General features: G+C 44.5%; 1 protein-coding gene across 10 annotated transcripts in view; it reads left to right on the top strand.

Annotated features, from left to right (window-relative positions):
• The window catches only part of ZNF462 (zinc finger protein 462), a 137,473-nt gene that overhangs the window by 47,304 nt on the left and 64,571 nt on the right, over window positions 1-25,598 (top strand). For 5 of the 10 annotated variants that reach the window (XM_083481352.1, XM_083481344.1, XM_083481348.1 and 2 more), the window contains exons 2-5: window positions 11,442-11,694; window positions 14,561-20,022; window positions 21,482-21,646; window positions 24,089-24,372. In XM_083481352.1, coding sequence (XP_083337478.1) covers window positions 11,475-11,694; window positions 14,561-20,022; window positions 21,482-21,646; window positions 24,089-24,372 — 6,131 coding nt within the window. In that variant the 5' untranslated portion in view covers window positions 11,442-11,474. The remainder of the gene's footprint in view (window positions 1-11,441; window positions 11,695-14,560; window positions 20,023-21,481; window positions 21,647-24,088; window positions 24,373-25,598) is intronic. The other 5 variants (XM_083481350.1, XM_083481345.1, XM_083481351.1 and 2 more) reach the window with 2 other exon arrangements.

Genomic DNA, 25,598 nt, shown 5'->3' with positions numbered 1-25,598 from the left:
ACCGAACCGCAAGAAGTGTAACTATCTTTAAACACAGGCACCACACAGAGTTTTCTTTGAAAATGTTTCTCTCTCGCTGATCTAGGCCAGGGGTAGGCAACCTAAGGTCCTTGGGCTGGATGTGGCCCAATCGCCTTCTCAGTCCGGCCCGCGGATGGTCCAGGAATCAGCGTGTTTTTACATGAGTATAATGTGTCTTTTTACAGTGGTACCTCAGGTTAAGAACTTAATTCGTTCTGGAGGTCCGTTCTTAACCTGAAACTGTTCTTAAGCTGAGGTACCACTTTAGCTAATGAGGCCTCCTGCTGCCTCCGCCACACGATTTCTGTTCTCATCCTGAAGCAAAGTTCTTAACCCGAGGTACTATTTCTGGGTTAGCGGAGTCTTTAACCTGAAGCGTCTGTAACCCGAGGTACCACTGTATTTAAAATGCATCTCTGGGTTATTTGTGGGGCATAGGAATCTGTTCATCCCCCCCCCAAAAAAAAGTAGTTCAGCCCACCACATGGTCTGAGGGATGTGGACTGGCCCATGGCTGAAAAACGTTGCTGACCCCAGATCTAGGCTAAGCATGTGCAATTGGAAGAGACCTCACTTTGTCTCCTTGTCACCTTCACCATCCTTTGTAGACCATGTAGCAATGCAGATCTCTATCGACTTCGGGCAGGGACCTACTTTCTTGATAGCTCATTGGTAAAATGCCATTCGCATGAATGATGCAGATCAGTCAAGTAAACATGTTCCAAAGAATCACAGAATTGAAGAATTGGAAGATGCCCCAAGAGTAGTCTAGTCCAGCCCTCCATCTCAACATGCGGTTCCCTCATCCAATTTGAAACCATACCAGACCCTGCTTATCTTTGCAAATGTGTTAGCAGTTTTATTGCTGTGCCACCAGGAGGACACCAAGTGGGAGCTGCACATATGGGTGCTGCCGACCCATAAAAAGAAGTGGTCCAAAAAACAGCAGAGAGGAAGCAGTATCCCACCTTCCATCCTCCTTAAATGTCATTTTGGGTAGACAGTTGCACAAGTCCTTTGAATTATGGAGGAAAGGCCGTAGCTCAGTGATAGAGCATCATCTTTGGATGTCAAAGGCCACAAGTTCAGTTCTTGGCAACTCCAAGTAGGGGCTGGGAGAGAGCCACAGTCAGTGTTAGAGTGGTCTGACTTTCAGCTTTCCATGTTTCCTATTCACCCCCCGTCATTCAGACATGCAGAATAGAGAAGCTCACTGTATATACATGGGCTTTCTTTTGGGGTTTGAATTTTCTGATGCTGGCTTTCTGGTTTGTTTCAATTGATTTCAAAGACAGGGCAGTGTGTGTGTGCGCCAGCCTTTCTACTTATTTGCCCAAATAATGCTTTTATCAAGAGCAAATACAACACAGCATAAGAAACTTGTCTGCTTGTCATATAGGCCAGAGGGGCCCGTGTGTGTGTGTGTGTGTGTGTGTGTGTAGAGATAGAGATAGAGATATAGCAAATATAATTTGGAATAGTAATCAGAATAAATTAGATGATACGGTGGTACCTCAGGTTAAGTACTTAATTCGTTCCGGAGGTCCGTACTTAACCTGAAACTGTTCTTAACCTGAAGCACCACTTTAGCTAATGGGGCCTCCTGCCACCGCCGCGCCGCCGGAGCACAATTTCTGTTCTCATCCTGAAGCAAAGTTCTTAACCTGAAGCACTATTTCTGGGTTAGCGGAGTCTGTAACCTGAAGCGTATGTAACCTGAGGTACCACTGTAATTGGTTTTCAAAACACGAATGTTTACATTGCGCAGTTCTCGTGGAAGAATGCGTTTAAAGGTGCAGTTGACCATCAAACTGCCTAGATGTAAAAGTGATAAAGGAAATGTTTGCACCAGCCATAACTTCATAGGATATGGCTTACAATAAAGCATGATTTCCACCTGTTCGCTTGGCATTAATACAAAAGAATTGCCATAAACAGCTGTGTAAATAGATGAGGTTGAGAGCTTGCACATTCAGCTTGCAGCAAGGGTTCCACAAATGGCAAATGGATTGAGATTTGATGGCATTTCTGAGTTGAGGACCCACAGGATTGGTTAAGCCATAGAACTGGGTCTGAAACCCCGTCTCTCTCTCACATCCCATGCTACTTCCTGCTCCTGATTCAGCAAGCTAGACTTTCCCAATGGGCACTGGGGGCTGCGCATATTCTGCCATGTGCATTTGGGTAGCATTATCTCATACTTTGTACTTGATGTGTGGCAAATTGCCAAGAATATTAGCCGGCTCCTTTCTTTTTTCTTTTTACAGTAATAAGTTGCTCAGAACAGATTGCATTCTTTAACACAGTATGTAACTATTGTTGTCGACGTTCACATAGCAAATCTGACAGTTGCCGTAGTTAGTCAAACAGATAAACTGATCCTAATTCTAATAGCTTGCAAAATGTCTGAAATTCAGATGGAGATGATGATTATGAAATGCTTTGACAATAATCATCTTATTTTTTTCCATGCATGTACTGTATTTTTCTGGGTATAAGAGTATATTTCCCCCCAAATTTTTAAAGTTTAAAATTGGGGGTCGTCTTATACATGGAATGCTGCAGTTAAATATATGAATAAATTTATTTCTTAATTTTGGGCTCAAAAAATAGGGCTCGTCTTATACATGGGGGCGTCTTATACACAGAAAAATATGGAACGTATTTATTTATTCATTTAGTTTACATCCCATCTTTCCTTATGAAGGAGTCTAGGGCAGCAACAATACTACTGCTAGGGCTGGGCAATATATCACCCAAAACCGGTTTGAAGTCTATGGCATGATACCGGTTTCATAATTATTGACCTGGCAATATATCGCAAATCATTGTGTGTGCGCTATGGAAAAACCACAATGTGGGAAAAACCGTGAAGCCAGCTATAGCTTCTGCATAGCCCCACCGTCATTTCAGACATTGTGATGCATAGGTGAATGTTTAGCTGGTGATGTACCACAGTGTTGAAAACCAAATTATCATCCAGCCCTAGTGAGTAGATCTCCATTTCTACACCATGCTACATGAATAAACTTCATGTTCTGGCATCGTACAAACTGGCAGTGATTGTTTATGTTGCGTTATATAAAGTTTGCAGCAAGGTTGCAGCTGGGAACAGTTCTGTTGACAGGCATGTCTTATTTGCCATTTTGTGTGTGCTTGGATTTGGGGATTTCAGGGGGAAGACATCTTTTCTAAGAATCCAAGGTCTTCCCTCTGTTCACTACCCCCGATAAAAAAAAAAAATCTTGTTCTCTGATAGCACGGTTTAGAATTTCCTTTTAAAGGCTGACGGGTTTTGCAAGCTGACCAGTTGCACAAAATCTCTTCTTAACATTGCAGTGACCTCCCTGCTTGAATACATCACTTGGCTTCACAGAGTCAAATTAAGAGTGTATTAATGTGGCGATTGCTAAGTTTGCATCTGGTATCGCCAGAGAAGTCACTGGGGTGTGATGTATGCAAATATATCTACTGCCTATCTTCTTCTTTTTCGTTGTAGCAAAATGTAAGAACCTGTTTATATATTTGGAAACTTCAGCCCAGTCCTGTGAAGCCACAAATTGTAGCTTGGTATTTTCTTCTGTGTTCATAAGCTGCTTTTAACAGGCTCAGCATCTGTCTACTTCCTCCCTTGCTGCTGGTCCATCACCACATCAGAACTATCTGAGGCAGATGGCCCAGGCACACTAAGCCTTCTCTCAGGCTCTCGGGTCACCACACCAACTCTTGCCGCTTTTCTATCTCCACTAGCCACATCCTGCCACCAGCTTCCTCCCTCTCGCCTCAGCAATACTACAAAGGGCCATTTTCCATCCCTCTTGTACTAAATATGCTGGGAGTCAGAATATGTTCCATCTCCTCTTAAATATCTTCTCGCTTTCCGAAAGTGTACCCCGAGCAGATTAAGAAGAGCCAAAAGGGAAGGAAGAAGAAGAAGTACTGCTGCTATAAAAATGCGATGAGATTTACACTGGAGACTCAGTGGAATTGCAAATGCCGCTTTTGCTGCAAACCCACAGATTGGAAGCAACCCATTCCTTGGCCTTAGCTGGTCTAGAATTGCATGCACACCTGTCTTTATGATCGGTGCTAACCATTGCTCCCTTGTGAACCAGAATTTGAAGCTTTTGGTTGGACATAGGTTTGCAGAGCATCAGTGTAAGACAGCTTGGTCACGTTGGTGTATGTGCCGGGTGACAATGTTGGCTAGATAAGGAAGAAGGAGAGAGCATGTGTTCCATGCCAGGCTTCTGATTGGCAAATGGTGGCTTTCAAGCTACTGTTATATCTGTGCTAGACCTAACATGAGTGATACAAATTTTGACAGTTTTTAAAAATAATGGAGTGGTATTTTAAACTCCAGCAAAGTTGTCCTAGAGACACAGAAGCTGGTTAAGTAAAACACTCCACTTACAATAGGAGCAGAAGGTTCTTTGGTTGCGAATACTGGTGTTTCTTGAATTCTTTGGTTCTAAACTAATATTTTTCTGTGGCAGGAAAAAAATTCATGCCCTATGGTGTTGCTATTGGTACTTGCGATTCTATCTCTTGAAAGTTTTGTAGGGTCTATAATTAGTTGGCTCTTGAATCACGTTGCTGTTTCAAGGTTTATTTCTGGTAGACAAACTTCTTTCCAGCACAGACAGCAGATTAGAGCAATGCTAAGGCCTTCTGTACCAGGAAAGGTCCTTGAACAGATAATTAAATAGTTGGCCTGTGAGCACTTGGAAAAGGATGCTGTGATTACTAAGACCCAGTCATGCCAGATGAATCCCATTTCTTTTTTCTTTTCTTTTTTGATAGAGCTACAAGCTGGGTGGATCGGGGGAATGTTGTGGACATAGTATATCTGGATTTCAGTAATGCTTTTCACAAAGCCCCTCATGATACTCTTGTGGAGAAACTGGTAAAATGTGGGCTGGACAAGGTAACCGTTAGGTGGATTTGTAGCTGGTTGACTTACTGAACCCGAAGAGTGCTCACTAACAGTTCCTCGCCATCCTGGAAAAAAGTGGTAAGTGGGGTACTGCAGGGTTCTGTCCTGGGCCTGTTGTTGTTCAATATCATTATACAAGACTTGGATGAAGAAATTTGCAGATGACACCAAACTGGGAGGAGTAGCCAATTCCGTAGAACAGGGGTGACCAACTCCCAAGAGACTGAGATCTACCCACAGAGTTAAAAACTGGCAGTGATCTAACCCCTTTTGTGGGGTTCAGGTCAAAGTTGAGCTTCTTTGAGGGGAGCCAGTGATCAACCACAGACATCCAGTGATCTACCGGTAGATCGCGATATACCTGTTGGACGTGCCTGCCGTAGAAGACAGAATCAGGATCTAAGATGACCTAAACAGATTGGAGAATTGGGCCAAAACTAATAAAAATAATTTCAGTAGGACAAATGTAAGGTTCTATATTTAGAAAAGGACCTAGGGGTTTTAGTAGACCACTAGCTTAACATGAGTCATGTTAACAGGCTTCATCAACAGAAGCATACTGTCTTGATTAAGGGAAGTAATAGTCCTGCTCTATTCTTCCTTGGTTAAACCACACCTGGAATGATGTGTCCATTTCTGGGCACCACAGTTTAAGAAGGATGTTGACAAGTTGGTGCGTGCAGACGAGAGCGACCAAGATGATAAAGCATCTGGAAACCAAGCCCTATGAAGAAGAGTTGAGGGAGTTGGGTATGTTTAGCCTGGTAAAGAGGAGACTGAGAAGGAGGTATGATAGCCATCTTCAAATGGAGCAAGCTTGTTTCCTCCTGCTCTGGAAGCTAGGACCCGAACCCAACAGATTCAAGTGACAAGGAAGGAGATTCCAACTAAACGTCAGGAAGAAATTTCTGACAGTAAGAGCTGTTTGGTGGTGTAAAAGACTTCCATGAAAGGTGACGGACTCCCCTTCCTTGGAGGCTGGATGGCCATCTGTCATGTATGATTTAGCTGATATTCTATTAGGTTGTTTTTCTCAAGTATGTATTAGGTTGATTGAGATCACAATCCCCGCGCTGCATCACATTTGTCCCCCTGACGCCACTCTGACCTTCTTCTGTTGATTTTGCGATGTATTTGGAGACCTGAGTCTTCTGGAAATGTCCAAGGCGCATGTAGAACTCTTTTGATCTTTTTTTTTAAAAAAGATATTTTTAAAGAAGTGATTATTCCACCATAAAGAACCTGGAGCCTTGTAACCTGTGTGGGCAATCATGTGTGCATATGGACTGTTTTAAATTAATAAGGAGATGTGCTTTGAAGCTTGAAAGACTTCAGGGGTCTCTCTCTCTCTCTCTCTCTCTCTCTCTCTCTCTCTCTCTCTCTCTGTGTGTGTGTGTGTACACACACACACACACACACACACTACCTAGGTAGCTAGCTAGCATGCACAATCTACTTTTTTTAAAAAAAGACTAGGATGCAAAGAATTACCTTTGTGGTTGTGCTAGGCTATTGGAATTTAGTTTTCCCCAGACACACTTTGAACCCCTCAACCCAATGCTATACCACAAAAGCAGTGCTTTTGAAACTGCTTTGTGTGTGGTTGTTTTTAAAGAAAGCTTGCCATCTGGCATAGGGAGGGCTTCTGTTCAATAAAAACAAGTTTAACTCTTCCCATCGCCCCCGTCTCCCCAGTAGTTGGAAGTAGTTTTGTGGTTCTCTTGATTTAGGCTGCAACAAAACTGGTTTGGAAGCTCAGAATAGGGTATGTGATGGGTCTGACTTTTGGTTATGGAGGTTTCAGTGCGCTGGACGTAAGTGGTAGCTTCTGTATCCCTTGCACTTACACCAAATATTCTCCCAGAATATTTTCTCCGTTGTAAATGGTTACAAACCTGAGATTTTAGAATAAATTTTAGAAAACAAACTTTCCCATGCAGTTTAGTTATATTTGCATTATTTTGTTCTGATTGCAAGTCAGAAATTGGGTAACCTTGGTAGAGGGTTTGGGTTTGGGTTTTTTTGTTCTTCAGAGTATGAATAGTCCAGGCTATAGCCCTCATGAAAATGTTGCAACTGCTGCCTTTGTCATTATGGACAAACATGCCGATATTGTTTCCATATATCTCTCTTTCATGTGCATCTTGACAGCGTATTAACATCTGCAGTGAAAATGAGCTCCATTCTTCGGCTGACAGATGGGTCCCTCGGCTCTTTATCTCCCATAGACAAAGAAATACACACATCGTATGTTGGATTTCCTTGATCGCTTAAACCATGTTAGGTCTTGGGTGGGGGGGGGGATTTCTCCCACTCTTGAAATGTTTGAGCCATGATGAGAAATCGTCAAATAATAAAATACTTCTTTCTTAGATTCTTCTGGTTTGGGTGAATATATGAAACTGAAGGTCACTCCTATGGACCTGACAACAGTTGTTGCCGCAGTTTCCATGAGTTTACTCACCTTTGTAATTGTTTTCTTTGTTAAAGTTTGAACCGATTTTTTAACAAAGCAAAAAGCATCAGTGGGCCGAGTCCTTCAGGAACTTGTCCTCCACAAGCGCCATTGAGATGAATGGGAGTGGTGAGAGAGCACAGCTTTCAAGATCCCACATGTGCTGTTGTGCACCTTCCATTCATTTCCCCCAGGGTCTGTTTCCCAAGCATATCTCCCCTTGGCACCAGGTGATCAGCCTGTAAAAATCTGCTCTGCTAGAAATCAGTGGGATATTTGGTCTATGAATGGGCAGGCCTTGAAAGGTAACGTCAAGGTGCTGACGGATGAAAATGCTCGCTTGCTTTCCTTGCTCAGTGCAAATCCTGCGTTCACAGAAGCCATCCCGGTTTCTGATTTGATCCTGGAATGTCCCACTTTTCCTTAGGATGTCCCTGTTTTCATCAGAGAAATGTTGGAGGTTATGGAGTTAAGTGACCCCTGAGCCAAGGAGATAAGTAACTATACAACCACTCGAAGACATCTGAAGGCAGCTCTATATAGGGAAGGTTTTTTTTTGTTTTGTTTTGACTGCTTACTGTTTTATTATGTTTTTATATATGGTGGCTATTTTGGGAGGTTGGATAGTTGCAATGGAATGGTTTCAGTGGTGAGATGCACATTTTTATTCTTACTTATTTATGATTATTACTTTGTCATAAAAATAATAATACGATGGCTGGTGCAACCAAGTCAGGTGGGCGGGGAATAAATAAGAAAACGATGATGATGATGGAATAGCACATCCCTATTTTCATCGGAGAAATGTTGGGAGAGCATGAAAAGACCCGAGTTTTTACCTTGTGGAGGGAGATGTTTAAATTCCTCCACCTTGTGTTGTTTCCTAAGCCCAATCTGAGAACTTTCCAAACTGAGGAGGAGCAGTAGAGGAAGGCCACTTATGTCCCTGTTGTTCCTCAACCGTATTGAAAGGAAGAGATCCCAACCGCTGGCCCCCGCCCTTTCTCTTTCCCCTCCGTTTCCCCCTCTCCTGCACAATGGAGCTTTCAGAGAACCTCTCTCCAAAAGGAATAGCTCCAGCCTTTGTGTTGAAGGGTGTGCCTATTGGCAAGGCTTGCTGAGGCAGACAGCTTGGCTGGTGATTAACAAAGGTCATTAGACTTTGGAATCTGGCAGCCCATGTCAGATGGTATGTCTTCTGTGCATAGGAGAACGGCTCCCAAGAGGCCGAAGCTTTCTGAAGGGCTCTCCCCTCCCTCCGCCTCTTCCCCTCCTTTTTCTTCCTCTCCATTCCTGTCCCCTCCCTCTCTCTTTTCTCTCCATCCTTCTTATTTGTTTCTCTCGCTCTCAGGAAAAGGTCACCCTTCTGCGCCTTCATTCAAGCCTGTGGGACAATTTGGCCAAACCCCTTTTTCCTTCCTGTTGTCGTTGCTGGGATGTGGGTTTTTAAAATTATTTTGTGTGTGCGTTTTTGTGTGTGTGTGGAAGACAAAAGGAGTCCTTGGAGATCTTTGTTGTTGTTGTTGTTGCCCATGGCTGTGTCAGGGAGAGATGCTGGTGTCTATGACAAGCCACGGTGGTCTTCAGGCATCTCTGTGCAGTCCAAAAGAAGAGAAGTCCTTCCTCGTCTCTGAAGAGGCTGGTCCCCTCCCAAAAATCAAAAACAAAAGCATCTTGTGGAAAGAGAGGGAGGAAGGAGGGTGGTTGGTTGGTGTGGAGGAAAGATCTTGCACGCTGGAGAAGAGGTTGAGATGTGTGGAGCCATGTTGCAGGCTGACTAGAAGCTGTGAGCCTATCTCTCTCTCTCTCTCTCTCTGAGTACATGACTTGTCTGAGCTAAAATGGCTGCACACAAACACACACATTCGCTCTCTCCCTCTCTCCTAAAGCTCAGAGGACTAGGGCAGCTTAGTGAGTCTTAAAGCTTCAGTGACGCAGAAGCTCATATCTCTTGGAAGTGTGATAAACACACATTCAGCAGAACTGTGGCTTGCTTGGCTCAGGCTGGAAGGGCTCTTACTGGGTGGCTGGGGTGAGTGGGGAGGAGGAGGTCAGGAGCATGGGCAGTGGAAACTGGGGGGTGAATCCCACCCCGCTTTTGTCTACTGCAACTTTCCATCTTCTCCTTCCTTTGGAGCATTCAGAATTCAAGAGTTGTCTGCTTGCACCATGGAGAGAGAAAGGAGGGGTGGAATTGTTTTCAGGTCTATTGGACTGTGCTGAAGGAGGGAGACTTTGTGGGGTGGGGCCTCCCTGCTGCTCCCGGCTGTAATTTGATCCAGAGCAGATAGCAAACCTCTTCCACAACCGTCTTGGGTCCAGGGCTTGCACATAAAAGGTTGAGGATCTCCGTCGCCGCTAACTTTGTGAAGCTGAGAAACGACCAACCTTCATTCTTTCGGCTCAAGGAAGGAGAAGGGGGGTGGGTTGCGCCCAGCACATCACAGCGTTTGAAAGCCCTGCCAGGGGAGATGTGCCTTTTGTGCTCTCTTGTGTCCAAAGCGGATTTGAATGTTCTGCAGAAGTAACTTTATATCGCCCTGCCATAAGAGAATGGAATTTCCATCAGGGCATTTTTTGGCTGCTGTTAGATCTCTTGGGCTTCTGGAGCTCCTCGCCTGAATGTGACCTGTAGGAGTATGTGAGGAGACTGTCAAAAAAGCCATCCATTGATTAAGATAATAGTTGCTGCTAGGTACATGCCATGCTGGGGTGAAATTACCTCTTAAATTCTTTTCCTTTTTAAAAAGCCTACCTTTTAGGAAGCTGCTCATTTTCAACCTGTTTGGTAGCCTCCCCCCAGATTATAGAAACAATAGATTTAGCAGGTCATCTACTGAAGTGACATCCTTACCTCTGAGTAGTACTCGTCTACTGCTTCATATAGTGAAATGCAGACACTGGAAAAAAAATAATTATTTCCTTTCATGCTGTGGAGATACTCATTTTTCTTCCCGGAAGAAGGACTAGGTGCTATATTCTCTCAGACTCAGCAAAATAAAATAATAATAATAATAATAATAATAATAATAATAATAATAATAATGAGATTTTTAAAGAATCTGTACAACTGAAATGTGAAAGACCAAATTTGAAAGACCAAAGTCTACTCCCGAAATCATGAACATACCACCAAGAGCAAACTCTGGTTACGGGTCCTAGTTAACCTGGAGAGAGGTTTGGACGGTGTGCTAAGCCAAGCCGTTGCTTAGCTCAGCATTGTGCAGAAAGAAAACTGACCAAGTTGACACAATCTCCTGGCAGCCTCTTGTGTTCGTCCTATAACCAAAGTTTGGCTTGGCGTGACAGGCAAGCTAGGCCACAGGCCTGTAGCACTAAAAGTAAAAAGGTTGCAAAAAATGGGAGACCACTAGTTAGAAACGTATTTGGCACCAATACAGATATCTAGGCTACGGTGTTGGGTGATCCCAACTCGCCTTACTTAGGCTAGTCATGTCCTCTTAGACTCTAACCTTCTTTTAATCCTTATTGAGAAGGATTAAAAGGAGGTGGTACTGGATGAGGCACACCATATATGCGACTTGAGTTTAATGGTTCAAGTGTGGGATTAAAACGCAATAAGTAAATAGTGTTCAGCTTTTAGGGCAGTGTCAGAAAACTCCTTTGCCCCCTAACTACAGTTGCACTGCATTTTATTGTTTATGACTCTCCACCACATGCTTCCTTGTTCATTGTTAGAGATGTTAGCAGCAGGTAAGAGTTGAATCAAGTGGGTGGGAAAAAGCCAACTGGGCAAGCCCCGGGCACAAAGTAGATCTGAGTCATATCTGATTGTTTCTAGAAGCACTTCTGAGATTCCGGAAATAATCTCCTGCTAGTTTTTGTTCGTTCATTTTTGTAAAAAAAGCATCTTTTGGGGGTATCATTTCCTTATATTTGCTCATAACTAAAACTGTGCTACTGAAACTTTCTTTAAAAAAATAAAATAAATCCGTAAACTGTATGCTTCTTATTTATGGACAAAAGATGTCTCTGACAATTTGCTTCTTCTACTTCTTCTTTTTCCAGGCTTTCCTGATGTAAAACTTACCAATAAGGACTATGGAGGTGCTGCAGTGTGATGGCTGTGATTTTCGAGCGCCGTCCTACGAAGATCTTAAAGCTCACATTCAGGATGTTCACACAGCGTTTTTGCAACCCACAGATGTCGCTGAGGAAACGCCTAGCCAGTCAAGGTTTAGCTCTATGAATAGCAATGACCAGGCTGAGGTGGAATATTCTTCTGTAAAAGATGAATTTGGTATTACGGATGAGATAGCAGGTAAAAAAAGAGTACCTTTCTAAAGTCCTTTATTGAAATGCCATTTTAAGATTTTATTTCATTGGAGCACCCTCAGGTTGTTGTCCTGTTGTCCACGTTTGTGTGTTGTGACAGCTTATAAATGAGAACAGAAATTGCTTTATAAGTGGACTGGCACCTATGGTGTTCATATTCAATGGGAAGCGGCCATGTTTTGCAGTTGAGTGTTGGGATTCCATCACAAACCTATGTTGATTTTATTGCAATAGCCTATAAAAATTGTAGCAACTGCATGCTACTACAGGGGATACCAGGGGTGCGGGTGGTTCTGTGGTCTAAACCACCGAGCCTCTTGGGCTTGCCAATTGGAAGGTCGGCGGTTTGAATCCCTGCAATGGAGTGAGCTCCCGTTGCTCTGTCCCAGCTCCTGCCAAGCTAGCAGTTTGAAAGCACACCGGTGCAAGTAGATAAATAGGTACTGCTGTGGCAGGAAGGTAAACGGCGTTTCCGTGCACTCTGGCACTTGTCACGGTCCTCCGTGCCCCAGAAGCAGCTTAGTCATGCTGGCCACATGACCTGGAAAGCTGTTTGTGGACAAACACCAGCTCCCTCTGCCTGAAAGCGAGATGAGCGCCACAACCCCGTAGTTGCCTTTGACTGGACTTAACTGTCCAGGGGTCCTTTACCTTTACCTATACCACAAGCGTTAATTAAGTAGACATAATTGGGCCCATCACAGGTTAGTTCCAACTCCTGATCAAAGGTTAAAAAGAAAAAAAAGTCAGGTGTGGGAAATTTTTGATCTGCCTTGGTGAGCTAGATCTTTATCTCCCTCTGCTCTGGGGGGGGGCAACTTGGACAAGTGGACACCCATTGGTTCATTATCTGATGCCAGGTGATTGATGGGTGAGTAGCCCCACCTAACTTTGAAAAGATTGTCTGCTGGGTGGGAAGAGGTACTGTACAATGCAGGAATGAACTCCCTGTGCATCAGTTGATGCAGAATTAAATGCAGGTTTAATTCTGCATTTTGCAGTCACATCTCTCCCTGATGTCACATGTGGGGCAGGTGGGTATGGCTCCAGAAAAATGACCTCACAGGCAAAATGAGGAGGCCTGGTGTTGCCACGTTTTGCTTAGGGCCTTGTGTACAGGATTTATCCCCTGGCAAACACTGCTTTTAGTTTTATATTCCGCTCAGAAGATGCATTCAGGAACTACAACACGAATTCCAAGAAATGTGATTTTATTTGCATGTATTAATTCACATGCATACCAGTGAAGCTAATAATGGACACACATTCCAAGAGTGGCATTGATGGAGTATTGACGGAACTGCTTCTGTAGCAACTTTTTTGCCACTAGGTCTACTTAGCTGTATGTAATGGTAATAGTTAATAACAACCTGCTTTTTAACCTAAGGTCCCAGGGTGCAGTGCAACAATTTAAAATACAACATTAAAAATACATGTTTTTAAAATAGTTATGTGTGACATCGAAATTCGACTGGCGTTTCATCCCATCATTGTTTTAAGGCATTCTTTAAAATCATTTGGAATTATGTGAACTATATTTTTTTAAAAGCTTAATATTAGAGTAACAGAATGATAAGAGTTAGAAGGGGTGCTTAGAGGACATCTAGTCAAACTCTCTACTCAGTGAATCCAGAGCCTTCCTAACATATGGTTGTCCGTCTTGAAGACCTCCAGTGAGTGAGAGCTTACTTCACCCCTCTGGGTAACTGGTTCCATTGTTGAGCTGTTCCCGCTATCAAGCTGCTTTTCTGACATTCAACTGAAACCTGCCCTGCTGTAGCTTAAACCTCTCGGATCTAGTCCTGCCCACAGGGCACCAGTCTTTCTCCTCTTCTACCATTGCAGTTCACATCTCCCATCTACTTACGTGTTTAATTACTGACACTTCCCTATGAGAGAACTTGTAAGCAAAAATGACATTTCATCATATCATAGGAAGTATCTATGCTATGAACTCAGTACAGTGGTACCTCGGGTTACATACGCTTCAGGTTACATACGCTTCAGGTTACACACTCCGCTAACCTAGAAATAGTGCTTCAGGTTAAGAACTTTGCTTCCGGATAAGAACAGAAATTGGGTTCTGATGGTGCGGTGGCAGCGGGAGGCCCCATTAGCTAAAGTGGTGCTTCAGGTTAAGAACAGTTTCAGGTTAAATACGGACCTCCGGAACGAATTAAGTACTTAACCCGAGGTACCACTGTACTTACGGATAAATGCAGACTTTATTTTTTTAATAAAACGTTAGTTCAGCTGTTTTGCCATTGTCATCGGGCTTGTAAATCATGTAAATAATTGTGGTTCACATTTTAAAAATAAAGAAATTATGTATTTGGTTTTTCAGATTAAAATTTTACAGTCAAATATCCAGCATACAACATAAAAACAAGATTCCAAGGAATCTCTTGGACTTCCCTCCTCCCCTTTGTGGGTCCTGCTGTTAATCATTTCCTCCTGCATCTTTATGATAATCCAAATCTTTTACCTCTCCACACTTACCTGGCAGGGGAGATACCATGATCACATATTTTTTAATTAAACAATTGTTGTTGTTGTTGTTTTATTTCTGTCCTGCCTTTGTTCCCTAACAGAGACTCAAGGCAGTTTACGGATAAAATAAGAATAGCTAAAAGCATGTTGGGGAAATTATTTTTAAAAGAACAGTTAAACATTAATAGAATTAAAACTATCTAGCTATAGTATCCATCATCTATCTATCTATCTATCTATCTATCATCTATCATCTACCTACCTACCTACTTACCTACCTGAACTATTTAAAACACAGATAAAAAGTTCAATATCAAATTCAAGGATTTCTAAAACAATGTTTTATTCTCTCTCTTTTTTAGGACAAAATGCAGCTCAGCTGGGGACTGGAAATTATTACAGCCATAGCCAGAGTTATTATGGCCAGCATATGCTCTCCAAGCCAGCGAGCAAGTTTTTCCAGTGCAAATTCTGTGTGCGTTATTTCAGATCCAAAAACCTACTCATAGAGCATACGCGGAAAGTGCATGGTGCTCAGGCGGGAGGATCTCCAGCTGGATCGCCCGGTACTAGCTCCTTAAATTACAACATTATGATGCACGAGGGCTTTGGTAAGGTTTTTTCTTGCCAGTTCTGCACCTACAAGTCTCCGAGGCGTGCGAGGATTATTAAGCACCAGAAGATGTACCACAAAAACAGCCTGAAGGAGAGCTCCACCCCTCCCGCCGCTTCAGCTGCTATATCTGAATCGGCATCGACATCTGTGCCAGTACAGGACTCCTGCAAGGAACTCCCAGCTGAAGTTGTAGAACGCAGTATTTTGGAGTCTATGGTCAAGCCTTTGACCAAGTCGAGAGGGAACTTCTGCTGCGAATGGTGTAGCTACCAGACGCCCCGAAGGGAACGCTGGTGCGACCATATGATGAAAAAGCATCGCAGCATGGTGAAAATATTGTCAAGCCTGAGGCAGCAACAGGACGGGACCAACATGCCAGACGTATCGAGCAAGGGTCCACCAAGCCCCACTCCAAACACCAACTACATCCCTATGAATGCCTCTGGGCGGGAGATGCCGAACGCAAACCTCCCAAACTACAGAGGCTCTATGAACAATTCTCTTGTCAGGTCCAACACTTCTACTTCTTCAAAGTTTTCTTCTGTTTCTTACCCTCACATGAAACACAAAGCACCTCACAACTCTGGCATTGTTAATTTGTCGGACAGGTCTCGCTACGCGATGGCCGACATGGCAAATTCTTCCGCCGATATGGATACAAACAGTATGCTCAATGACTCCAGTTCTGACGATGAGCTAAATGAACTAGACAGTGAAAATGGGTTGAACTCCATGGATCACCAAACCTCAGGGCTAACTGCAGAGCAACTGATGGGGTCTGAGGGCCACAAGTTACTGGAAACAAAGGGGATCCCCTTTAGGAGGTTTATGAATAGATTCCAGTGCCCCTTCTGCCCTTTCCTTACCATGCATCGGCGGAGCATTTCCCGCCATATTGAAAACATCCATCTGTCTGGAAAGACAGCAGTATACAAATGTGATGAATGTCCATTTACTTGCAAGAGCTCGTTCAAACTCGGAGCTCATAAACAGTGTCACACCGGTGCAGCATCCGACTGGGATGCAGTGAATTCCCAAACAGAAAGCATAGCTTCTTCGCTAAATGAAAGCACAGTATCCTACGAAGGGGGCAATATAAATGGCAGGAAGTCTGGTGGGTTAATGGATTCCATGGGGCAGCAGCAGCAACAATCTCCGCAGTCCAACTCGCAGCATCCATATAAGTGTACCATGTGCAATTATTCCACAACTACTTTGAAAGGTCTCCGGGTTCATCAGCAACACAAGCACTCGTTTTGCGACAACTTGCCAAAATACGACGGCCCGTCCTCAAATACTCCTCAAGACAGTGAGCCTGATGCTCACGCCTCTCCCAGCACCGTGAAGAAAAGTCAGACCTCAATTCTTGGGCTGTCTTCTAAAAACAACTTCGTAGCTAAAGCCTCTCGGAAGATGTCCAGTGACTTTCCGCTCGATCTTTCACCAGTGAAGAAGAGAACTAGGATCGATGAGATAGCTAGCAATTTGCAAAGCAAAATCAGTCAAAACAAGCAACAGGAAGATGCAGTGATTAACGTAGAGGAGGAGGAGGAAGAAGACGACGACAATGAAGTGGAGATAGAAGTTGAGCTGGACAAGGAAGAAGAACAAGGAGAGCCGCTGATGGAAATTGCAACATTTGCTTCCCAGCAAATGTGGGGAAGGGATGCCATCGAGTCTCAGAAAGAGCCCAACTACAGGAGCATTGGCCATGATTACAATTCCACCAATGGGGCAGAAATTGAGCTAACCATATCTGAGGATGAAGAGGACTATTATTGTTCTTCAATTGGCTTGAAAGACCAAGGTCTGAATTCATCTGCTTTGGGCAGCCAGTCCAGTATATATGGATCTGACCAAAACAATGAAAATTCTGATTATGGTGACTCCGGAAGGCTTTACTATTGTAAACACTGTGACTTCAGCAACAAATCCGCCAGGAGTGTTAGCACTCATTATCAACGGATGCATCCATACATTAAATTCAGCTTTAGGTATATCCTGGATCCCAATGATCACAGTGCGGTGTACAGGTGTCTCGAATGTTACATTGATTATACAAACTTTGAAGACCTGCAGCAGCACTATGGGGAGCACCACCCTGAAGCCATGAATGTACTAAATTTTGATCATTCCGATTTGATCTACCGCTGCCGTTTCTGCTCTTACACCAGCCCGAATGTTAGGAGCCTGATGCCACATTACCAAAGAATGCACCCAACAGTTAAAATTAACAATGCAATGATATTCTCCAGCTATGTGGTTGAACAGCAAGAGGGCTTAAGTTCAGAGTCGCAGACTCTCAGAGAGATCTTGAACTCCGCTCCAAAAAGCCTGGCCTCTCCATCTCCCGTTGCCCGTGGGACTGGCGTACCTGCTGCTTTTAACAAAAATTCTCCGAAGAGTAATAGCCCAGAATCCGAAAGCCAGAAGGAGTCGTCAGTAAACAGCGTTGTGGTTTATGACTGTGACGTCTGCTCATTTGCAAGTCCTAACATGCATTCTGTCTTAGTTCATTACCAGAAGAAACATCCTGAAGAGAAAGCTTCGTACTTCAGGATTCAGAAGACGATGCGTGTTGTGTCTGTTGAGAGGGGCTCTGCTCTGGCTCAAATGGCTTATGAATTGGGATCGCCCATCTCCCCCAAAATGTCCAATATGGCTTCGCAACTGCCACCTCCACCACCTCCAGAACTTACGACTGAGCTTTACTACTGCAAACATTGCTCTTACAGCAACCGCTCAGTGGTTGGGGTGCTTGTGCATTACCAGAAAAGGCACCCAGAAATAAAAGTGACTGCAAAGTACATTAGGCAGGCACCTCCCACTGCAGCAATGATGAGATCTGGAGAGATCCCTCCTGGTGTTCCCAGGCCACCAGCATCTATGCAACAGCTTAACCGGGGCAACTCTGAGAGTGCCGCCTCAGAGAATGAGATGTTCTTCTGCCAGCACTGTGATTATGGAAACCGGACTGTGAAAGGCGTGCTCATACATTACCAAAAGAAGCACCGCGATTTCAAAGCCAATGCAGATGTAATTAGGCAGCACACAGCCACAATCAGGAGCCTTTGTGATCGTGGCCAGAAAAACTCCCCCGGCGGCATGCAGACTCCCGCTTCCAACGCCGAGCGAGAGAAGGCTAAGCTGAGAGCTCTCAAGTGCAGGCAGTGTTCTTACACATCTCCTTATTTCTACGCACTTAGGAAGCACATTAAAAAGGACCACCCGAGCTTGAAGGCCACAGTCACCTCTATTTTGCGATGGGCATTTTTGGATGGCTTAATAGAAGCCGGGTATCATTGTGAGTGGTGCATCTATTCTCACGCCGAACCCAGCGGCTTGCTTGTGCATTACCAAAGGCGACATCCTGAGCATTATGTTGACTATACGTATATGGCAACAAAGCTCTGGGCAGGGCCAGATCCTTCGCCTCCAGCCTTACTGATCCCATCAGAGATGAAGACGTATAAATGCAGAGACTGCATTTTTGAAGCATCTTCCATTTGGGACATTACTAATCACTACCAAGCTTTTCATCCCTGGGCTATGAATGGAGATGAATCTGTGTTACTAGATATTATCAAGGAGAAAGATGCAGCTGATAAAGCCATCCCAGTATCCAACGATGCTGGAGCCAGGGTCAATTCGGAGGGCCAGATGGCCGGTCCACATGTGGACCAGGATGCAGAATATGCAGAGGATACAAACCTGGTCCAGGACAAAGCTATCCAGCTCACCTCTGCAAACCCTGCAATCTCATCAACGCCATACCAGTGCACAGTGTGCCAGTCGGAGTACAACAATTTGCATGGACTTCTGACCCACTATGGCAAAAAGCACCCTGGGATGAAAGTTAAAGCTGCAGATTTTGCACAAGACATAGATATTAACCCAGGAGCTGTGTACAAATGTAGGCATTGCCCGTACATTAATACACGCATTCACGGTGTTCTCACACACTACCAGAAAAGGCACCCCCTGGTGAAGGTCACCGCGGAAGATTTTGTGCACGATGTGGAGCAGCCAAATGACATGAACCAGAATGAGGTGGAGGAGACCAGCAGAATTTTCAAGCAAGGATACGGCGCTTACAGGTGTAAATTGTGCCCTTACACGCACGGCACGTTAGAGAAGCTCAAAATCCATTACGAGAAATACCACAACCAGCCTGAATTTGATGTGTTTGCACAGTCTCCTCCTAAGCTGCCGGCCTCTGTGGAGCCTGAAGTCGTCGCTGAGATTAAGCCCTCTCCAGAAATCTCTCCGGAGGAGATCATTGGAGACGATTCGGTGCCTCCTTCGCACTTCTCCAGTTCCCATCTGGTGTCCCACACGGTGTTCCGGTGCCAGCTCTGTAAGTATTTTTGCTCCACCAGGAAAGGGATCGCTAGGCACTACCGGATAAAACACAACAACGTCCGGGCCCAGCCAGAAGGGAAGAACAACCTCTTCAAATGTGCCTTGTGCTCCTACACGAACCCTATCCGTAAAGGCTTGGCTGCGCATTACCAGAAGCGCCACGACATCGACGCCTACTATACGCACTGCTTAGCTGCTTCGAGGACTGTCAGCGACAAGCCCAACAAAGTGATCATCCCGTCGCCCCCGAAAGAAGATTCCCCCCAGCTAAGCGAGGAGCTGAGGAGGGCAGTGGAGAAGAAGAAGTGCTCTCTCTGCTCCTTTCAGTCCTTCAGCAAAAAGGGAATCGTCTCGCACTACATGAAGCGACACCCAGGCGTGTTCCCCAAGAAGCAGCATGCCAGCAAGCTGGGGGGCTACTTCACCGCCGTGTACGCGGATGAGTACGAGAGGCCGCAGGCTCTGCCGGAGGAGAGGAATGACTTGGAGAAGCCAGAAGTGGAGGTGGAGGCTCCCGAAATGGAGTGGCTCCCTTTCCGCTGCGTCAAGTGCTTCAAGCTCTCCTTCAGCACGGCCGAGCTGTTGTGCTTGCATTACACCGATCACCACAGCAAGGACCTGAAGAGAGACTTTGCCATACTGGGGAGCGGCCCCCGTTTCCAGAACCCCATCTTCCAGTGCCGGCACTGCGACAGCAAGCTGCATAGCATGGCGGAGCTGACCTCGCACTTGAACAGCCACAACGAGGAATTCCAGAAGCGTGCCAAACGCCAAGAGAGGAGGAAGCAGCTTCTGAGCAAGCAAAAATATGCAGATGGTGCTTTTGTAGATTTCAAACAAGAGAGGGTAAGGATATGTTTGCACATTTTAGATTTATGTTTGGTGTTCTCTCTCCTTCCCCACCCCCAGGAGATTTCTCGTTAGTGGCGTCCAGATGCACATTCCCTTTGGCAGCTGAGGAGATACAGGCGCACCAGCGACTTGGTGTGCCAATAAGCCCTAAGTCAATTAAACATTGCCACTTGATTACACCCCCTTCTTTCATTTCTTCCACCTCTTCCTCAAAGCCCTGGCGTGTCCTTTCCTCCCCTCCCACCTCCCCTTCTTCATTGCAAAGCCAATTTCTCTTTGGCACCAGTTCCTGCCAGCTTTCCAGTATGACAAAACCTCTGTTTTTTTCTACCTGCCCCTCTGCCCTTTGGTATGATATGACCAACATTTATTCTCATTTCTCAGCTGCAGCGTGAAAAATTACTCAGAAGAAAGCCTGATGGGTAGCCAATGTGGTACCCTCCAGATGTTGTTGGACTACAACTCCCAGCAGCCCCAACCTGCATGTGGCCAATGGTCATGGAGGATGGGAGTTGTAATCTAGCAACATCTGGAGAGTACCATGAAGCCCACTGAGTTAAAGCGTTTTCCTTGTGTACGGCTAATCAAACCTTACCTTAGTTTATTTAGAGCAACTCGCTTCCTTTGGTAGGAGTTTTAAGCAACTTATTACAGTTGCTTAACTGCAGAGCCTACAGGGGGCCTACAGATGTTCTTGGATCATCCTCTGTCATTGGCCAGGTTATCTGGGGCTGATGAGATTTGGGAGTCCACAGGTTCTCCAACTTATTATGTACATGCTTGGGGGTTACCAATAAACGCATCCAGTTGGATCAACTACTATTGAAGGGAGACTGGATTTTGGTTTGTCAGGAGCCTAGTTCTCAAGCTGGATCCTTACTTAATGGGGACCCATATGTCCAGGAGGACTTCTGCTGACTTTCAGTTTCAGCGAATCTTGGCATATTGTTAGAAACAGTGATCAGTTAAGCAAATCAGGTCCATAAATAATGGTTTAAAAGTGGCTTGTATGGCAGTCATTTAAACCAGGGTTTACATAGCAGTTCAAAACTGCAGGTACTTTCATGAGTACAGTATATATTCACTAAAAATGTTAAAATACTGTAATGTTAAAAAGCCCAAGAAATCTTGGGAAGCGAAGCTTTGTGAGGATAATGAGTGCTCTCTGCAAAGGATATCTAGTGCTTTCACGCGCATGTGAATACAAACAATATCTGAGCTGAGTTTTCCTACATTTCCAAGGAATTGGGGCAATATTTTACTGGTGCGGCATGCATTTAAGAAACCTTCAAACGCCAGCCTTTAGATGAAACAGTGCTGCCCCAGTGGCTTCCTCATTGTGTAATAAGCATACTATTCCAAATTTTATTTGCGTTGCTTGTTTAGAAACCAATTTAAATTTGTTTCAGGAAAGAAACCGCTTTTTAAGTTTCAAATTGTTGTTGCCTTACAGCCTTTTGGTAATGTGGAAGAAGTTTCAAAACTGAAGGAGAGGAAAGTGGTGGGCTACAAGTGTAAATTTTGTGTGGAAGTTCATCCAACCCTTCGCGCTATCTGCAACCATCTTCGTAAGCACGTTCAGTACGGGAATGGCTCCTCGGTGTCTGCTGCAGTCAAGGTGAGAGAATAGTTTGGGGACTGAAGGCATAATTGCATTAAGAGGAAAATGGGCCAATTGACAGTGTTTTCTGGCGCTGGCACCACATTACCACAGTTAATTTTTTTATTATTAAAAAAAGCTGCTTGTTCTTTTTATTGGATTCAGTGTTAACTTGTTTCCTAGATCACAAGTCTTTTCCCCCCGATGCATGGGAATATTTTTTCTTTTTTAGAACAGATGGTCTAGACTCTTGAGCAAAAGGGTATTTTTAATTCCGATTTGCTCTTGTACTTTTCTAAAGATCGCTTTAAAAATAAAAAAGTACAACAGCAAATCAGAACAATTTTTTTTTAAAAAAAAAGAGTATTAGGGAACATGTTTGTAAAAGTTAGTGTACTTAACAGTTAAAGTGGTGGTGTACAAGCTGTGTATGCAAGTCCAGGTGTATGCTGCAGAATTCAGCTTCCTTTTGAAAATCAGTTTCCCTTTCCCTTTTTTTAAAGCGGCTTTCTGGTCCCTGTTAGGAATGAAGCTACGCTTGAAAATGCACAGGTTAACCCTAATGCGGGGGAATCCCGCTTGAACCACGGGGAAATGGGCTCCATTGTGAGCTCCAGTTATCAGTAGGATTGACAAGAGTGTAGAATCTCTAGCTTTACGGAGGCTTTAGCCCTTGTTCCAGGCTTTCTCTCCTTTCCCCAGGCAATACATCTTGCCTACACAATGCCAGAATAATAATAATTTCTTCTCAAGGTCTTCAGCACTTCCCATGCTCTTTTCTGGGGTCTTCTCCCACGGCAGCCACCATAGTCCCCCAGCTTCCCCAAGGTCTGGGTGACAGGGGAAGCCCCTTCTCAGACCACATGCTGGCAGGGGGGCAGCTAAGAGCCAATTGCCCCTTAGACCAGCCTTGGCTTGCTAGCCAATCTCCTCTCTCTCTCCCCGCACCTCCAAGCCTTTGACTGTTGCCTCTAGGCCAGGCATGGCCAAACTTGGCCCTCCAGGTGTTTTGGGACTACAATTCCCATCATCCCTGACCACTGGTTCTGTTAGCTAGGGATGATGGGAGTTGTAGTCCCAAAACACCTGGCGCGCCGAGTTTGGCCACCACTGCTCTAGGCTATTTAAGCTCAGGAGTGCCAAACCGCTCTTCATTAGTGTTAGGTAACAGGCAGCTGTCCCCTGCCCCACTGCTCTCTTGGATGGCTTAACTGAAGTGTATCCCTGGCTCCTATAGAGGTGGGTTTGGGCCTTCTTAAAGGCCTGGTCCTATTAGCCGTTTGCCTGAGGCGATCACCTGCGGATCTTCACATATAGCAATGCCGGATGAACTTTCAGGAGCCAGAGGGGTTGATGGCATAAGGTTTCTGGTGTTCTGGGGCAAAGCATCAGTGCCTCCTATAACTCTTCAGCGAGCTGAAGCAGATTTATTAAGCAAATAAAAGAAACCATACTGGTTCGCTCAGTTTGCATAGCTTATGTACAATACAGGGGTACCTTGGTTCCCAAACGGCTTAGCTGTCAAACAAATTGGCTCCCGAACGCTGCAAACCTGGAAGTAAGTCTTCCGGTTTGCGAAAGTTTTTCGGAAGCCGAACGTCCGACGCGGCTTCCGCTTGAGTGCAGGAAGCTCCTGCAGCCAATCAGAAGCCGCGCCTTGTTTTTCAAACGGCTTTGGGAGTCGAACGGACTCCCGGAATGGATTAAGTTTGAGTACCAAGGTACCAGTGTATACATTTTGTTGCTGCAGAGGGTCTGTCTGCTGTAAGGGAGAAGGTGGCCTTTCAAATATCACACAACGAAAGAGATTACGTTACTTTATCTTGCAAAGCTCTTCATAGGCTAGTAGTTGACAGTGCATTACGCCATTCTCATTTTTTAAAAAATGGAGCATGAGCTGTACAGTTTTGTGCCAGAGTTAGACCAGTAAGCTGAAGGAAGGAGAGCAAGCATTTTATAAGGAAGGTTGGCATTTCCTTAGAATTCGTGTTGTTTCCATCTGACAGAGGGAGCTGCTACGGGGGAAAAAATTATTGGCAATCTTGGAAAACGATGTGCTCCAGCAGCACTGTCAGCTACCAATGCAGTCAGGATGCTTGTTTCTTTAGAACAGTGTTTCCCAAGCTTTGGGTCCCCAGCTGTTTTTGAACTACAAGTCCCATCATCCCTGAACACTTCTTCTGCTAGCTAGGGATGATGGGAGTTGTAGTCCAAAAAAACAGCCGGAGACTCAAGTTTGGGAAACACTGCTTTTAGAGACGTCTTTTTCATTTGTGATTTCAGTGATATTTTTATTATTCTTTATTTTATTTTATTTTATTTTTGAGAGCCTGCTCCTAGCTGGGGTTGTAGAGGTTCTGCTATTAGAGGAAAACCATAGACTTCCATAGATTTAATAGTAAACCATAGGGCAGAAGGGAGAGAGAATTGATGGCTTTGGGGGGGATGTGTGTCTTTTAGCAGGAAGCTGAAGATCCTTCAAATACAGCTTTCTTGGAGGGTGTTGAGGGACCCAAAGACCCTGGCAGTGTTTCCACTGTGGAACTTGCAGAAGCTGAATCTGGACCATCACTGGAAGATGAAACCAGGCCTGGTGGCTACCACTGCAGCCAGTGTGACCGGGTTTTGATGTCTATGCAGGGTCTACGATCGCACGAGAGGAGTCACTTGGCATTGGCCATGTTTACTCGCGAAGACAAGTACAGCTGCCAGTATTGCTCCTTTGTCTCTGCTTTCAGGCACAAGTAAGTCTATATTGTTTTACCATTTCTTCTGCTCACCGTTCAGTTAGCACTTGCCTGCGTGCTAAAAGGGGGGATTCTATATCCACACAGAAGCATGTATTGTTTTCTTGATGCACTGATGTTGGATGGGCATTGCCAACTCGGAATAGCAAGTTTTTCACTGTGGCCTGCCAGTTACGTATGTAGGAATCGTGACAATTTGTTTTAAGTCTCCAGACTTCATCTGCAGAGAGATATATAGTTCAAAATGTAGGACAGAAATCAGATGCACACCAGACTCTCAACATCCTATTGCTAATTTCAATCTCTCTCTCTCTATTTATATATTTATACACACAGACACACACACTTTTTCAAATTTTATAATCACAATAATTCATATATTCAATACTTTTCCAAGAATACAATATAGACTCCCCCCACCCCTGTCCTGAATTCCAATTTACTCTCCCATAATTTTTTGCATCTCATTTTATTTCTCCAAATTCTTTGTTTTCCCTCTTATTTATCTTAATTTCCAGTTGTATAATTACATAAATGGTATATCAAACCTGCAAAGCAAATTTCAGTCTCAGTTAAAACCAACATCCCCCTATTCATTTATGGTTTTCAAAGATTGGCCGCCAAGTGGCCCCACCGAGGATCCCTACTAGGGAGCAAGTCTGTCACACGCCTGAATCAATGTGCTGCACACCTTGCATCAAAGAATAATAAATAAAGAATATGATTGGTTGTCTCACAAATGTGTATCATATCTGAGAGAACGTGACCCAAGAGCTGTGTTTGCTTTCAGTAGGCAAATGTATATAAATAAAGGAATTATTTTCAAATTGGCCCTTTGAGTTGGGATACGCTGCAAATTTAACAGTAATTGCTGGGATTGCTCAGCTGGTAAAGCACAAGACTCTTAATCTCAGGGCTGTGAGTTCGAGCCCCACACTGGGCAAAAAGATTCCTGAATTGCAGGGGGTTGGATTCGATGACCCTTCTTGGTCCCTTCCAGCTCTACAATTCTATGACTCTATGAATCACTGTTCCAGGGTACACAAACTGAAGACAACACAAGTCGTGCCCCCAAACTCTAGCCCAGAGTTTGAGGGACACTTAAACCCATGATGTTGGGTTGTGGTCTGTTAGGTGTTGGCTTCATTGCAAACTTATTGTTGCTATGATTTGGGGAATGAGACTTTGTATCTGTGAACAGTTCCCTCCCCCCTTTTTTGCCC

The sequence above is a fragment of the Podarcis liolepis genome (assembly GCF_965112155.1).
Source record: "Podarcis liolepis genome assembly, chromosome: 17".
NCBI classification, from domain to species: domain Eukaryota; kingdom Metazoa; phylum Chordata; class Lepidosauria; order Squamata; family Lacertidae; genus Podarcis; species Podarcis liolepis.
This window is presented reverse-complemented; position numbering and strand designations above follow the sequence as displayed.